Source organism: Citrus sinensis, chromosome 3, assembly GCF_022201045.2.
Source record: "Citrus sinensis cultivar Valencia sweet orange chromosome 3, DVS_A1.0, whole genome shotgun sequence".
Taxonomy (NCBI): domain Eukaryota; kingdom Viridiplantae; phylum Streptophyta; class Magnoliopsida; order Sapindales; family Rutaceae; genus Citrus; species Citrus sinensis.
Genome location: NC_068558.1, coordinates 50,269,920 through 50,285,517, shown reverse-complemented (window position 1 = coordinate 50,285,517; position 15,598 = coordinate 50,269,920). Strand labels below are relative to the sequence as shown.

The 15,598-nt window shown below is 37.6% G+C and overlaps 1 protein-coding gene across 4 annotated transcripts; it reads right to left on the bottom strand.

Annotated features, from left to right (window-relative positions):
* Positions 1 to 1,187: 1,187 nt before the first annotated feature.
* On the bottom strand, positions 1,188 to 13,548 carry LOC127898599 (mediator of RNA polymerase II transcription subunit 12-like). Of its 4 annotated transcripts, none has more exons than XM_052438219.1 (14): positions 13,072 to 13,548; positions 12,018 to 12,079; positions 11,693 to 11,884; positions 11,369 to 11,428; positions 11,050 to 11,155; positions 10,528 to 10,596; positions 10,346 to 10,399; positions 10,034 to 10,141; positions 9,808 to 9,957; positions 9,374 to 9,718; positions 6,804 to 9,217; positions 3,554 to 6,166; positions 2,664 to 2,997; positions 1,188 to 2,113 (listed from the first exon to the last, which is right to left on the bottom strand). In XM_052438219.1, exons 3-14 carry the CDS (start codon positions 11,818 to 11,820, stop codon positions 1,661 to 1,663), a joined length of 6,834 nt encoding a protein of 2,277 aa, XP_052294179.1. In that variant the 5' UTR covers positions 11,821 to 11,884; positions 12,018 to 12,079; positions 13,072 to 13,548; the 3' UTR covers positions 1,188 to 1,660. The 4 variants fall into 4 exon arrangements, with proteins under 4 accessions (XP_052294179.1, XP_052294178.1, XP_052294181.1 ...); XM_052438218.1 differs by having other exon boundaries at positions 13,173 to 13,548; XM_052438221.1 differs by lacking the exon at positions 12,018 to 12,079 and having other exon boundaries at positions 13,173 to 13,548.
* Positions 13,549 to 15,598: the final 2,050 nt, after the last annotated feature.

The following is a 15,598-nucleotide window of genomic DNA, read 5'->3' as shown; positions in this document are numbered from 1 at the left end:
TAATGTATTAAAATTAAATGAATTAACAAACCCCTTTTGTCATTGTAAATTTGTAACAGTTGTGATGAACGAAATCTGAAAATGTAAAAACATTAAGCTTGCATCTCATTTTGATTAAGCTTAATATATCTGAATGTGACGACGACGCAGAGGAAGAACAGGTTATATTTGTGAAGTAAGCCAAGCCCCACTCGGCCATTGACAACTCAAATCTGCTTTGCGTACTCTTTTTTAATCCAACATGTCCCGACGGCTGCAGTTGTTGATTTAATCTCAGTGGGCCGTGGGGCTCCGTTAATTTAAAATCATACCCAAAACTTTCAATTTAAAAGTCCTGTACAAATTAGAAAACACTAATGTATGCAAGGCAAGTAGACTTCTTTAACCCAAATCCAAAAACCTTCTTCCTTATTTTTTTCTACAAAAGCTCGCTATCAAGCAGTAAAACAATAGTAAGAGTGGCAAAATTATCCGACATTATATGCGTACTCCAACTCCAAAGCCGAGAGATTGTCGAAACTAGCGTGCGCTTCCCAACTGCAAATTAAAAGAAACCGAGCATAATTTTTATCACAGCAGCACCAGCTGAACCTAAAATATCATTACTAATTTGACCATATTTTTACCTCACCCAAAACCTAACTTAATCCCCTCAGGTCTCCTATTCTATATTTCATAATTCAAACCATTACAGGTCACACAACAAAACCAGTGATACCTGCCACACCCCCGGCATCATATTCATAGTTAATGATCATGATGCCAAGCTATCACAAATAGCCGACTATATTGAATTAAATCAAGAACTACGAGAGGACAAGTTAAAAAGAAATGGCATCCAAAAAATTTACAGTAGCAAGTGTTGGTACCAGTCTACTTTCATCATTGATCCACTCCGGTTCTATGTTTGTTCGAAGAAAATGCTTAGCTAATTCCATGCGTCTAACCAAAAAATCACCCCTTCGTCCAATTTTTCGATCTTCCCAGTCATTACCGGCGGGCCCTTCTTCCCCTAATTCTTTCCATTCTAACAAGGAATAATCTAGAATAATGCGCAATACATATGCATCCACAAAATAGTGATTCCTAGAAACGTGAAAGACAATTAAACCGTGTTTTACAGTGCAAATAATAGAAGCACAATGCTTGCACAATAAGAATATATAACATAAGAGACGCATGCATCATGCTATAGAATATGTGCATGAGCTTTTATTATATTATGAGGGAAAAGAGATGAGAGCAAGATTGATGAGCATGAAACGGCTATATATCATTCTAGAGATATTCTACTCAGATCAATGGGTAAAATGAAACAATTGTCTCTATATATACAACAAGCCTCTGAACCGGACGGTCCAGATGGGGGGTTACAAAAGGTTAGTTAGTCAAGCATGTCCCAGACCAGGCCATATGGCAGTGAGCGCATCTTCACATTTTCTTCCCCATGGAGTATGGACCCATGTCTGCCAGAACCCCCCAACCCCCTCCTCCCTCGAAAAGAATGCCTCTCTCAACAGCTCTCTTAACCACCAAACCACAAGGGCAAGCCCAAGATCAAGTCTTGCAGCCAATTATACAAAACAAAAGAGAACACAGATTTACCCATTGAGGGGGTGGCTCACCCCAGATCAAATCAAAAATGAAGTTAAACCTAAAATCAACTATCATCATCCACAGCACCAATGTATGTGAGGTCTGTGCGCCTCACCCTTATGGCCCCTTTAAGCCAGCTGGCAGCTTGAAGATTAGCTTGGTCACCACTGCCTATGGCTGCAGTATTACTCGAAGATGGGCCTGATCCTGCACCATCTTCCAAGAGTGTCCATGGGTCTATCTCCATATCACTATCCTGCTGCAATGGAATTGGCTTGGACTTCCCTGTGTTGGTCGCGGATCGTGCCAAAGGAACTGGATTTCTCTGAGGTAGGTTTAGATTTCCAGGGGATGCCCCAGAAACTGAGATGCTAGGTTGAAGTGATGCAAGTGCAGCCACTGGGACAGATGGTGGCTGGCAAGTGAGAGAGCATCGCACAGAAGGTAATAATATAGGTATGGCAGCTTGGATACGCCATCTAACAGTGTCAGGTAGTTGCATGTGATCTAAGTCATTCTGCACCCACAGACATAATTTCAGAATCAGAAGAGTCAATTATTATCTGAATTTTCAAATTATCTTTATTGACTGAAGATTTCAGGTAAAAGGAGAGAATATACACCAAGATCTCAAGAGTCAGGTGCAGAGATGAAGAAAAAGGCTTATTTTCATGTCCATGATGGGAGCAGTTAAACCCCCAATGCCATTTATATTATATAGTCCAATGAAAAGTAAAATTAAAGGAAAAAAATTAAGACCTTCTAAAAGTTTTTCCTAAAAATCATACATGTTTATATTATATAGTCCAATGAAAAGTAAAATTGAAGGAAAAAAAATTAAGACCTAAAAGTTTTTCCTAAAAATCATACATGTTAATAGTGTCAAGATGGACACTATTAACCATGTCAAACTTCCTTACAGAAATTTTAGAAAATAACCATGAAAAGATAGCTAAACCTACAGACTAAAGAGAATAAATATCCCAAATTTAATTCGATAAAGTTAAGAGTTAAATCATCGCGAATAATATACATAGTTTTGAAAAGTATTCCATTGATGAACAAACCTGCAAACTCTCTGCTATCTCACGATCAAACCCAGAAGAGTCCTTCGATGTGTTGTTGCTAGACTTGAAGGCCGGCTTTGGCCGCAACCAACTTGGCTGGCAACTACTCAACAAGCCATAGAGGACCAACAATAACCGATCAAAAAGACTTTCCCCAGAAAAATCTGCGGAAGGTACAGAAGAAGCCTCAGGCAGTGACTCCACCTCTCTCTTTGACTGAGGGCTCTGCATGGGATAAAAGGAGAGGTCTGCATCCTCATGAACAACCCGACTCCCAAGTAGACGGAGAATTACAGAGGCAAGCAAGTACCTCATGTTTCGGCCAGATGGCTCCCTGGAAAATTCAACACATGGACAACTTAGCAAATTTCTACATCCACTATTGCAACTTAAAAGAAGCACAACTAAAATATGCAACCAATACAAGATGAGTGTTATTTAATATCAAAGATTGTATCATATTCAAGTTTACCCTCTGATTACAAGGAAGCACAATTGTGGAGAAACAATATACATGACTGGGATAAATTTGCAATTCAAAATTTTCACAATGATGCAAGAAGCAAGTACCTTTATAATGAAACAGGCAGGTGACAAACACACACACAAAAAAAACACTATTTGTTGGACTGAAAGCAAATCTTTTCTTTACAGTTCCCCCAAGTACCCTAAGCAGCACAGACAACGAAACCAATATTGAAACCAAACACGGAAGCACCAGATGGGAAAAACAGCAAGAAAACATGATTGCTTTTGCTAAATGCCAACATTTGCTACCAACATAATAGTAAAGGAAAAAAGTGAAACAAAACTGACATTGCAAGAGCAAAATTTAAAAATAAAACCAAACAGAACCATAGCTAAAGTTTAGACAAATATTATATAATTACCCGTCCGTATAGATGAGAGGCAGCAATCTCAGAAGAAACTGCAAACGCAGTGACATAGATGCTCGCAAAGCAGCAGGGGAGGGTGGTGCAGGATCAGCTGTAGCAGCTAGTCGTCTGGCCAATCCAGGGCTTCCACCTCTTATACTTTTGCGATTACTGCCTTTATTTGAAGGAACTTCAATTCCAGAAGGAACTGATCCTGTCAGCTTATTTGCTCCACGAGTAACAGCACTAATCTGCTGCTCAATGTTATTCAACTGCTTGATCAAATCATTTGCAAAGGTATTGCGTGAGTCATCAGAGCTCTGATCTATGCATGGAAGAACCAACTCAATGAATGCCCTCTCAGTCACGTGCTGCTGGCCGATGCTGGTGCCTTCAGCATCAAATAATGGATTGGACCCTTTCCCATGTCGTTTTGAGTCAATGCCTTCTTCCACCACTTCTCCTTCTTCAAGAGAGGTAGCTTCCAGCTTCTTCTTATCTCCCCTGTTTAAACCAGGACCAAAACCAGAATTAACCCAGCCCCAAGGCTTCCAAAACTGGGCCTTAGTTGAAAGGCCTTTACTCTCAGCAATATTAACAAGACGCTGTCTAATGGTTTTCCGTCCAAAGAGAACATCATGTCCACCTAGGAACCACTTAGCCTGCAACAACATCGAATCCTCTAGCGACCTCCCAAAAAGATGGACCAATTCTGAGAACAGAGGTGCAGCATCTGGTCTGACCAATAACCTTGTAAGGATAATCTCAATAAAATTGTTCTCATTCTCAGAAGCAGCAGCTTTTTCAGGACTAGGTGATAAAGAACGAATGGCTTCGGCTAAGGACATTTCATGGTTCTCCAGTCTATCAATCAGGGCTTGTTCGTTCAAAAGAAGCCTGAGCTCAACCCACTGCCAATGAAACTTTGCCGGTTGCAGGGAATCCAGTACATGCACAAGCTTATCCAAAAGCTTTGCTTCATTCTCTGCACGATGACTTTTGGATTCAGTATGTCCAGAAACTCGATTAAAGTCCTCTGGTTTAAAAAGGGAGGATGGCATTTTACAATCAATGATAGCATTTAAAAAAAGCCTTGCACGAAGAGGAACAAATGCCATCGATTTCAACTGCAAGTCCAGACCATTCAGTTCCAGCATTGCTGCAAACTCAGCATCAGTGGAATCTGCAGTCACAAGATTGTAGAAACCCTGACAGTCTCTCAGACATACATCCCTGAAAGGCAGGTGTCTTATGGCATCATTGATGGCCATTGTTAAAGACTGATACATTTGATGGATATCTTCACGGACTGCAAGGCTATTGTTCAGAATGAATGGCCTCCACAGAACAAAGGCAAATATTAAATATGCAGGTGGAAAGACTAAGCTAAGAGGAAGCATTCGCTGCATTCTTGAAAGAGCTACTATAGATGGTTCGCCCAAGAATTCCACAACTAGTCCATCAGAAACAGTTCTACAGTTCCCAACAAGTAGCCTAAACCAATGCACGTGAACTTCAATTGAGTTGTCCAGTTTAAAAGTCCCAATTGAACGGGCACTTCCATTTGAATTGGATTTTGTACTCCTCACAAACTGAATCACATCCAGTCCTTCCTTTAATCTAAAGACAGTAACCATTCTTTCCAGGCTGGTAACGCCGTGAAGAACAGCACCAACAACGAGTGCAGAAATAGCAGCTGTGACTTTTGAAGTTCTCCCAGAGGCTACTTTTGAGGAGCTGTTCAATATATCATTTGACATATTTGCATTAGGATCATGGGCTTCAGGAGATGACTGAAACTGACTCCGAGCAGCCTTTCCAGGAGTAAAAACTCGAGCAAGAGCACAAGAAGCTTCTGTTGCAAGAGCTATCTCAAACACCCGGCTCTGACGCTCTCCAAGTGCTTCCTTCAGCAAGCATAAGCAAGTTATATATATACGCAAAATGCGCCTGGCAAAGCTTAAGGAACCTGTGGTAGACGCATAATTTTGATAATTACTGCCAGCTGTAAAATCATGAATTTTCACCATAGTTGGTATTACATTTCCAACAATGGCGGAAACCGCAGATGACAACAAAGATGGATCCCCTTCTTGAGCAGCACCACCAGTCTGCCTGAAGCAGTCCATCAATCCAATAATTATTTGTTGAGCAATCTGAGATTCATCGTCTGATTTATCTATAGCAGGATTTCTTGGTGAACCAGCTGCAAATAGCTTTCTCTCTTTATCATAAAAATAATGGAAGGCCTCCTCCATGTGCCTATGCACTACATCTCTCATGCTCAAGCCCACTCTGGACAATTGACCACCACTTATCTTTTGACGCAAATAATCATCAGGATCCTCGATCCCTGCTGGAACTCCAAGTGGAAGTCCCAACTCTCCATCGAGTGATCTTCCAGATTCAAGCTCAGAAAGAAGTCTCTTGTCACAAGTTGCCTTGAAATTCTTCTCCCATTCAATGACACTAGCCATATTGCCGTATTTCTTTAATAGATATCGGGCATAACCATAGGCTGCTGAACCTGAAACTCTGCCATTGGAGGCCATAACTTGTGCAGCACGATGCATTGTAGCAGATAAGGCCTCGGGAATTAGATCTGTTGCAATAATTATATTTTCATACCTGGAAAAAAATTTGACATCGATGTAAGAAAAGCATTAAATTCATTCATTCATCCAACATCTACACACGAAAGCCACACCACGAACCAAAGCTATTTACAAAAAAAAAGTCAGAACCAGAAAAAATCATAGATGCTGAATTTGACAGTAAAACAGACAGCTCCCTCAAGGAAAGAAGAAGGAATCATTCATTACTAACTCTAAAATAAACGAGAACAAATAATTGGGAAAACAGATGTACTTACTGCACAATGTGGACAGTAAAAATACGAAATACTCAACTGTTTGTTTAGATTAAAACAAAAGCATGTTGGATGCAATATAATTCTAGCTGTCTACCAGCACATCTTGCTGGTAAAAGAGAACTGGGAAAAAGATTAACTGATTAAGATCAACCCAATGATAATGAAAGCATATGAAAAGAGTGATATAACAGCAATCGCTACAAAGATATCAATATATTTGGAGCAAAAGAGACTTAAAGGATTGGATTGCCTACTTAATTCAAATAGACAACAAAGAGAATCAAACAGACATCAATGCAGCAGCAACCAAACTATAGCAGGCAAAGCATAAAAGGCATGATAAGTCAAATTCAAATAACACACGTTAGAAAGAAACTATTCTGTAAACTGCACCTTCGTAGGGACGATAACAAAAATGCCTCTCCCACTCCGCATGCATGGTTTTCAGCATTCCTTGACAGCATCAGAATGTTCCTACCACTATTAATTGTTGAACTAGGACTATTTAGAACCTTTGGCAGCAACCAAAGAAGAAATTTGGTAGCAGAAACTAAATCATCACAAACATCCATGAAATATAGTATAGCAGATAACTCATCCTCACTAAGCCTCCAGCGCCCAGAAATCCTACCTTCAACTGGAACAAAAGACCTATTAAATTGGCCAACCTTGGCAGCAGTCTTCTCAGCTTCTTCAATATGCTGCCTAGCTATAGATATCAACCAAACTGTGACTGTCCTCTTCTCCACATATCGGAGTTTCTTTAAAGCCTTTCCTATCGAAACAATATCTCCATAACAGGCGGTCCTGACACCATCCATTGACTTAAGCGTTTCTCCTTCCACTCCAGTTTTATGGTGAGGGCAGCTTCCTTTGTTATCACATACATGACTTGTTGATGCTCCCTGGCTACCTTCAATCCTAGCAGCTGCTAACTGAGCAAGACTTTGAGTTCTACGGACAGTCTTTTGCCTACCCCTAGAGACCTGCTTGGTTGACTTAAGTGGTGGATCAGCTTTGTAAGACTCTAAGGGTTTAGGTCCCTTTCTCACCCACCACAAATCTTCATCATCAGAATGAATCGGTGAAGAAATTTGCAGAACTGAACTTCTATCCTCGCATAACTTTTGCCTCTTAACCCGTTTACAATCTTCACACCCAGGTGTACCTTCTGAAAGATCCATCTTACTACTTACTGCCCCCAGAGACCTCTTAACACTACCTTGAGATTCATCCAACCCTGAGTCTGCAGATGTAGCAGAGGAGCTTGGGAGCTGCAGTATCACTGCAATGGAGGCCTTCAGTTCTTCAATGTCAGCATCACTTTTCCCACTTCTACCAGATGATATACCAGTAGTTGGCTGGATGGTTTTCCACTGATCAGCTAAAGAAGGAGAAGCACCATCTCTTCCGCCAGCCATGTGACGCTTTTGATTCTGAGCTGCTACATTTACATAGATAGATTGATCAAAAAGAAGCTCATGAAGGACAAGGCGGCGCTCATTTGAGTAAACATGTATGGCCTCTGAAAGTTGAGACCCTTCAGCAATCCTTGCTTCTTCCAAAGCAACACGAAGAAACAGCCCTGGAAGCACCTTTAAAATTCTATGGTGTCTCCTCCTCCTGTTCAGGTCAAGACCATTCATGTCCAAAATTCCACTAACCATCAGCTGCCTCACATATGCCTGAGGATAAAATATGCCTGCCCGTACAAGTTCCATAATGAAATGTTGCACACGCTTGACACCCTCTCTTTTGTGAATCTCATGTTGATCAATCCAGCAAACTATGATATCATGCAAAGGTCCCGGAGTTTCAAATATGTCAGACGAATTTATTCTCAATCCATCTAAACGATTGGCGTTGTTTTTGATTTCATAGCCATTTCCCTGAAAATTCCTATTAGCATAATTATTCCGTTGACGGGAACCCTTAGCAAGGTTATCAATAATACCAAGGGTACTCTCAGATTTGCGACGAGGCGGAGTGTGCAAATCTCTTATCTTTTGCTTCAAAAGCCGAATAGCAACATATATCTGTGAGAAATCTTTTCTACCTGTGAACTTCATGCCATGGGGCGGAACAGTTCGAAAATCCCGGAAATCACATGTTGCCCATTCACAAATAAAGAATACTGAGCAAACAGACGACAAGCTTACAGTTCCAATCCACTTCAGAGATGATCTTAAGCAAGGACTAACTTCCGCAATCCAACTTTCATCAAGAGCTGCATCACAAAGATCTTCAAAGAGATGTTTGTAAGCCTCTCTAATATCTCCTTGTAAAAGAGCTTTGTCCAAGGCCTGCACAGCTTTAGCCACGCTGTGACCTGGATAGCCAGGGCTTGCATCCTTTGCAAGATTATCTGCACGTCTCTGAATGGCTGAAATAACATTATCAAAGGACAAGGATTGATATTGTGCATCAACCGCTTTCCCCCTAAACACACAGATAGCCTCAGTTGAGTAATTCTTCATCTTTCCTACATCTTCAGATGCCTTTGACACAAAATTCCCGTCATTTGCAGCAAAAGATACAACACAGGATGGTAAAGGGAAACAATCCAAAGCAACAAATGTATCAGGTACTGCCAGTATCAAATATCGAAGCATCTCAGCCAGAGCAGAAATTGTGTATGCCCTCCGAGAATTATCTACAAGATCGGATCCTCCCGGAGAAGGTTCGCGAATAAAATGAGTTGCTATCCCCACTAGAGAGCGTACATATGTTTGGGATGAAACAACAGTTTCTAAAACACCATATATGATAGGTAATACCAGCTGCAAAATCTCGAGCAATTCTTTATCCTGACATACATCACAAGCAAGACCAAAGCAATGAAACATAAATTCAACAAACCAACAGATTTATGTTACTAAAAGAGAACATAGGCAATGTACCACACGCAAAAAGTAGATCTTCACTAAAAAAGAAATGATGAGCACAGCACAACGAAAATATACCTTTAGTTGATTTAGAACCCACTCGATGATGTAAGAAGGAAGAAGGAGCCCTTCTGCAAGGTGCCATTGGACAAGCCGCACCATATACCACCATTTGAAATGGAGGGAAGGCTCCTCGCTATTAATGACTGCTGCTGGATCACTCCTTTGCTGAGGGGACCCGGTATAAAGCGTTTGTGGGGACCGATCTCTGCTGTATTGAGTAGAATGAGAATTATTTCTCGAAAAGAATTCATCCAGGAGGTGTTGTAAATAATCAATGACATCTTTTGTCCAGATCTCAGTGCGAGAAAGCTGAATTTTGTCCTGTGCCCCAGATAAAGAATTTGCAGAACCATGACGAACCTGAAAATATACAACCATAACCTGCTGTTTACTATGATTTTTTAAAAAAATTTACTTTGATAACACTATAATAATCCAAACCTCCATACCTGATTAAGATAAGTTACTTTTATGAACCAAGTTGCTCTCAGCAACGGGACATTATTTCGGATAAGAACTTCAAACAGGGATCTTTTCCTATACCCATGAGGAACATGATCGGCCAAAGAACGTAATCGTTTATGCTGCTGTGATAAACCCTAAAATGAAGAAAAAAATTGGGAAAAAGATTAGAAGTTATTAAAAGGATAAAGAAAGAATATAATAGATTCATACCTCAATCCATTTCTTCCTGAATTCTTCACCACATGGCCTTTGTTCAGGAAAGACACCAGGCTTAGTTAATAGTGAATCAGAAAGAGGCACGCCATAAACTTGACCAGCCTGTCATAGCAAGCATAAAAGTACAACTCTCAATTTCCACGATGCAATTAGATCTTAATAGTGTTCTATACGTATTTATGCACCTAGGCGCATAACAAGAATAGTTCAAAGGCAAAACACGTGTAGGCCAAAGATTTGGATTTATTAATTTCAGATAAAGAAATTTCCTGAAAATGAAAAGTATTTAAGAATGCAATGTATTACCTTACGCTTCTGGGCACGTGATTCATTAATTGCCCTGAGGCATTTTCTGATTGCCTGTAAAAAGGAACAAATTAGTTTACACCATCATCGAGACCACCAGAAATTTTCATTAGTCAAATCCTAACATGGAGAAAGTTGCAGAATCTAAATGGTCATCATAGATTCATGTATCAATCACTCACCTCTCTGCACTTCAGTACAACAGGCTTATTAAAAGTTTGAGCTTGAGTCAGTGATATCTCTCTGACTTCCTGATCACAGCATGTAGGAACAATTAAGAATTATAGCATCCAGAGGAGACAAAAAATTTTCCCATCTCATTAACATATTTGCAAGGAAACACGGATAGGCACGATAACGAAAACCAGAGGACTATTCATTCAGACTAAATTACATGTTCATTCAGAAAAATGATGACTGTGATCCTTACACGATCATGTCAAAGGACCTATATATTTGGAGCGCATGTTTATTACCATTATCCAGTGATTTCTTAATAAGATAAATCTTAAGAATCCTGAACATATCAACAGAAGCTTTCTCCTTAAAAACAAGTACAAATATTGGGAAAAGAGGTAAAACTTAGCACAGGTGTTCTCACAAAGATGATCTTACAATTAAACAGATCAATAAGCAAATGACATCTACACCTGCATGCCACCACTTGAAAAAGGTAATGAACATAGATGATTATGACATCGTACCTCAAGTCCTTCGACGGTCTCCTTGTATCCATTCTGCACATATTCTCTCGTGAGAGTCTCCTCGGGGCAATTGGGAGTCTGCGGGTGAAAATCAGGCGGCCCAAGTCTGATAATCGAATCATTACAAATAGAAACATGGATAAGAAAAAACATCCAGCAGAACACCAAATAAAATACTTATGAAGAAACATACCAAAAGCAGCAACTTCTACAAGTTTATACGTAACCTTAGAATTATACTTAAATTCCAATCCCTCAAACACTCAGTTAAATAGCTGCATAAAGAGAACCCAATTAACTAATATACTGCAGAAATTACCGTGAATTCAGAGATTCTTTGTCACACTTCAACTTGTATGGCGTTAGCTGAGTTGACCTCCTGCAAAAATGAGAACAATTCACCAAGTTACAAGGGAATAACAGCAGTTTATTTTCACTAAAAAAGTTTAACAATAACCCAACAGAAAAATAAAAAAAAATATTGAAAAGCTCTCTTCAAGGTATGACCCCAAGCCCTTAACTGCAACTTTGTCATGCTGGAAAATCTTCAGAACACGCCACAGTTTCTTTAGATAAAACTTAACATGTGTTTAGGGAGAGAGTGGACCATCAACAGCACTAGCAGAGTTTCTATAACCATTACCGAGAATTTATAGAGAAGTTCGCAGGCAATGAAGAAGAATCAGCTCGAGTAGCATCCCTAGCTGACGTACCACTTATTGCACTGTTATTTACTGCACTAGTGCAGCTGGTAGGATGATACCTTTGCATTTCTCCCAACTATCACCGGCATACTGCTTTCAACATCAAACCACTACAAGCTGTACAAGCTAAACTGCATTTGAAAAAACGCCTGCTGCATCAGGTCTAGCCAAAGCAAGGAAACTATGATCTACGAAGTCAAACAATTTCCACACTAAGAAATAGACATATAAATTGGATACTAAAACAATGAACTCAGTTATCACCTCACGCATTAAATATCTACAAGTTAAATGCAATAGACTTCCGTCAAAAAGTGCTATCTGACCTGTCAAAAAGCGTATTGCAATGTATTAAGCACGTGCATATATTTTAAAAGAAAAAGTCAAACAGGGGAAGCTTAACTAAACGACAGACAATTACATAAATAACCAAGAGAGCATATTCCAAATTTGCAAATTGAAACCAAAAACGTTCTTATATACACCCTATTGATATAATATACTGCATAATAGTTCTAAATCCAAGATGTAATTTCACAGAATATTTGGAGGATAGGTCAAATCTAAATTCAAGATGGAATTTCACTGGATATTCGGAGGATAGGTCAAATCTAAATCCAAGATGGAATTTCACAGGATATTTGGAGGATAGGTCAAAACCGTTAACTCTAAATTGCAGACACATCAAAACCAGGTATTTGTGGAACTTTGCACCATTCAATTGACACAACCCAAAAGTTTGGAGCAGCAGCATTAACAATGCACACCAAGTAAAGGGTGCAAGCCCTAACTAAAATGGGAGTTGAACATAACCAATAATTAGGAGTTGCCGCCCATCTACAAGAAATATCCAATCAAAAATAAAATGGTGAGGCCATAAATATAAAAATTTGGAATAAATTCTTACTCTATAATTTCAAATAAAAAGAATTTCAAATGGGAAAAATAATTAAAAGCTAGCATTTCAAAGATGTAACCACTAAGAAGTTACAAATAGATGCCCAAAATCATCAGCCAGAAAGAAAAACAGAAACAGATTAATCAAAACGCTTTGATCTGCAAGTACAAATCCTAAATCAATAAAAAATATTCAAAATTCGAATTTTTTCCCTCCTAAAATTACTAACCGAAATCCAGGATCAGTTAAAAACCAAAGCGAAACAGAAAAATCAATCAAAAGCAGAACAAACAACACCATGTCCACAAAAAGCACAATAATCAAAGTGAATCACACAAATTCCGAACTGCAGCAATAGAATTTGACTTGCTAACCACGAATTCAAAGACTAAATCACAAAATCTATAACCAAAAAACAACCTAAACTGAACATAAATCAAAATTAGGGTTTATGCATAGCTCCAATTTCCAGGGTCAAGTGAGCTATTGCAGATACTCAAGGTGAGGTTTTTTGGACATACCAGTAAAGCTAGGGTTTTGATGGCAAAATCGTAAATTACAAAATAAGTTAAGGATAGAATGGGAACAGAACGAAAGATTTGGATTTCGCGAGCGAGCGACCGAGCGGGCGAGCGAGAGACGAGAGAAGGAAAAATTTGGATTCAGAAAATTAAATTAGGGTTATCGAAAACCGAAAGAAGAAGAGTCTCGGGCTTTGACTCTTTTTTAGCTCTTTATTTTTTTTATATTTGTTTTTTGTTTGCTGACGATGACGATGATGCCTCTGTTGTATGTTGTTGCTTCCTGTGCTAAAACAATAAAAGCGAGAGCCGGAGTGATATACTGTATTTAAAACATTTATAATTTATTATTAAATATATGCCCTTTTTTCTTTGTCTATTTCCTTTTTTTCCATTTAATTTCCGGCGACGTCTGGGTTTACGTGCTTCCAATTGCATTTTATTTTGTGGGACGGTTAATCATTAATTTATAACCAATGCTAGCCAACTCAATATTCATGTCCTAATTTGAAGCTCGACTAATGTGTCATTTATTAATTAATTAGTAGTTAAATAATTTTATATTTTATGTATTTTATTATTTATTAAAAAAATAATATATGTCATTACTTTAAGTTAAAACTCAAAGAATAAAATCTCAAATATGATTATTAATTTATGAAATTTTATAAATAAAAATAAAACATGGGCTGATTACTAACCCCTTTTAAAACACCGTTATTTATTAGATTTAAGTTAAATTAATGGAGAAAATTTACTAAAATTAAATATTAAAGAATTTTAATTTTTTTTAGGTAGACTCCACCCCAAATCTTTCTCCCTCTTATATTTTCTATATCCTTTTGCACGTGTTTTCTCTCTTCCTCTCTTCTCTTCTCTTCTTTCGTTTGCATTTTTTTTTTCTTTTCTCTTTCTCAGCCAAAAATTTCTTTACTCCCTCCAAATTCATCTCAAAACTCTTTGTTTCATACTGTGGCATATTATTATGTACTAATTAGTTGCTTATATTGATGCTTATACATTATTTATTATTAATATGAATTTTTTATCGGGACATGGAAAACGACCTTGGTCTAACTTGGGAAAAGCTAATTCGCATGTCGTTGAGTGATTGTACTAAAGGGGTTAGGTAATTAACTGTGACAATTTTAGGGTTCATATTTGGAACTTATGTTAGTGCACTATAGTTTTGTACGACTTGGATTTTATAGAAGTTTCTTTTTCTATTTAAATTCGTTTTGTACTATTCTTTAAAATTAAAAAAAAAAATCATTGAGATAATCTTAATAGATGAAACAAAGATTTCAGTGAGAAAAGAAATAGACGAAACAAAGAGTGAGATGAATTTGAAGAGAGTAAAAAAAAATTTGGTTGAGAAAAAAAAATGCAAATAGAACAATAAAAGAGAAAAGAGAGGGAAAGAGAGAGAACTGCTGAAAAAGAGAGAAAATATAAGAGGAAAAAAGATTTAGTGTGGGATCCACACAAAGAGATAAAATATTAAGAATTCTTGAATATTAATTTCAATAAATCTCCTATATTGATTTAACTCAAATTCAATAAATATTAATGAGAGTAAAATTAAGAGTATTTTTATGGGGGTTGTTGATATACCCCTATATATAGCGTAGTTCTGTTAAGTGTTAAGATAACAATTCTACTAAAATAAAAAATATACAAATTTCAGCATATTGGAGACTATTTTTTATTAATGTATTCATTTTGTGTAATTTTATCTATCTCACTTTATTCAAATAGGAATATTCTTCTTCCTCTTTTTTCCTCGTCTTGTTCCTCTTCCTCTTCTTCTTCTCCTTCTCCTTCCTCCTCCTCATCTTCTTCCTCTTCCTCTTCTTCTTCTTCTTCACTTTCCTCCTCATCATCTTCTCCCTCTTCCTCTTCTTCTTCTTCACTTTCCTCCTCCTTCTCCTCTTTTTCTTCTTCTTCTTCTTCTTCTTCTTCTTCTTCTTCTTCTTGAATTAGAATAAAATCAAAATGTTGGGTGTATGTTGACCAAAATTTTCTTCTAACGACCAGTTTAGAATTGCTTTTAGGAGGTTTAAAGTTATTTTAAAGAGTTAAAGTTAATTTTGATACTTGATAATTAGGAAATAAAATCATCATCTTTGAATATATATATACAATAAAAGTATTCTATATAGATGTTTATAATTGTGTAACTGAATTTTATTTAATATTTTGTTTTATTCAATCATTTATATCCTTACAGTAGTTTAATAGTAAGATTTAATAAACACGTACGACAGAACAATTGATGGTATTGGGAGCATGTCTCCTCGATTGTTGGACAATTAATTAATTCAATGGAGATAATAGAGAAAATTAATGTAAAAAATTTTACTTATTTATTTAAAAATTTCAAATCTAACTTTATGTTAACTTTTGGATGGTATAAAATCATGTTC

Excerpts from the sequence above, each read along its gene's own strand:
- LOC127898599 (XM_052438219.1), bottom strand. The coding sequence starts at position 11,820 with ATGCAAAGGTATCATCCTACCAGCTGCACTAGTGCAGTAAATAACAGT. Across the intron at positions 11,156-11,368 it reads AAAGAATCTCTGAATTCACG|ACTTGGGCCGCCTGATTTTC; the intron begins GTAATTTCTGCA and ends TTCGATTATCAG. Across the intron at positions 9,958-10,033 it reads TCAGGAAGAAATGGATTGAG|GGTTTATCACAGCAGCATAA; the intron begins GTATGAATCTAT and ends TCTTCATTTTAG.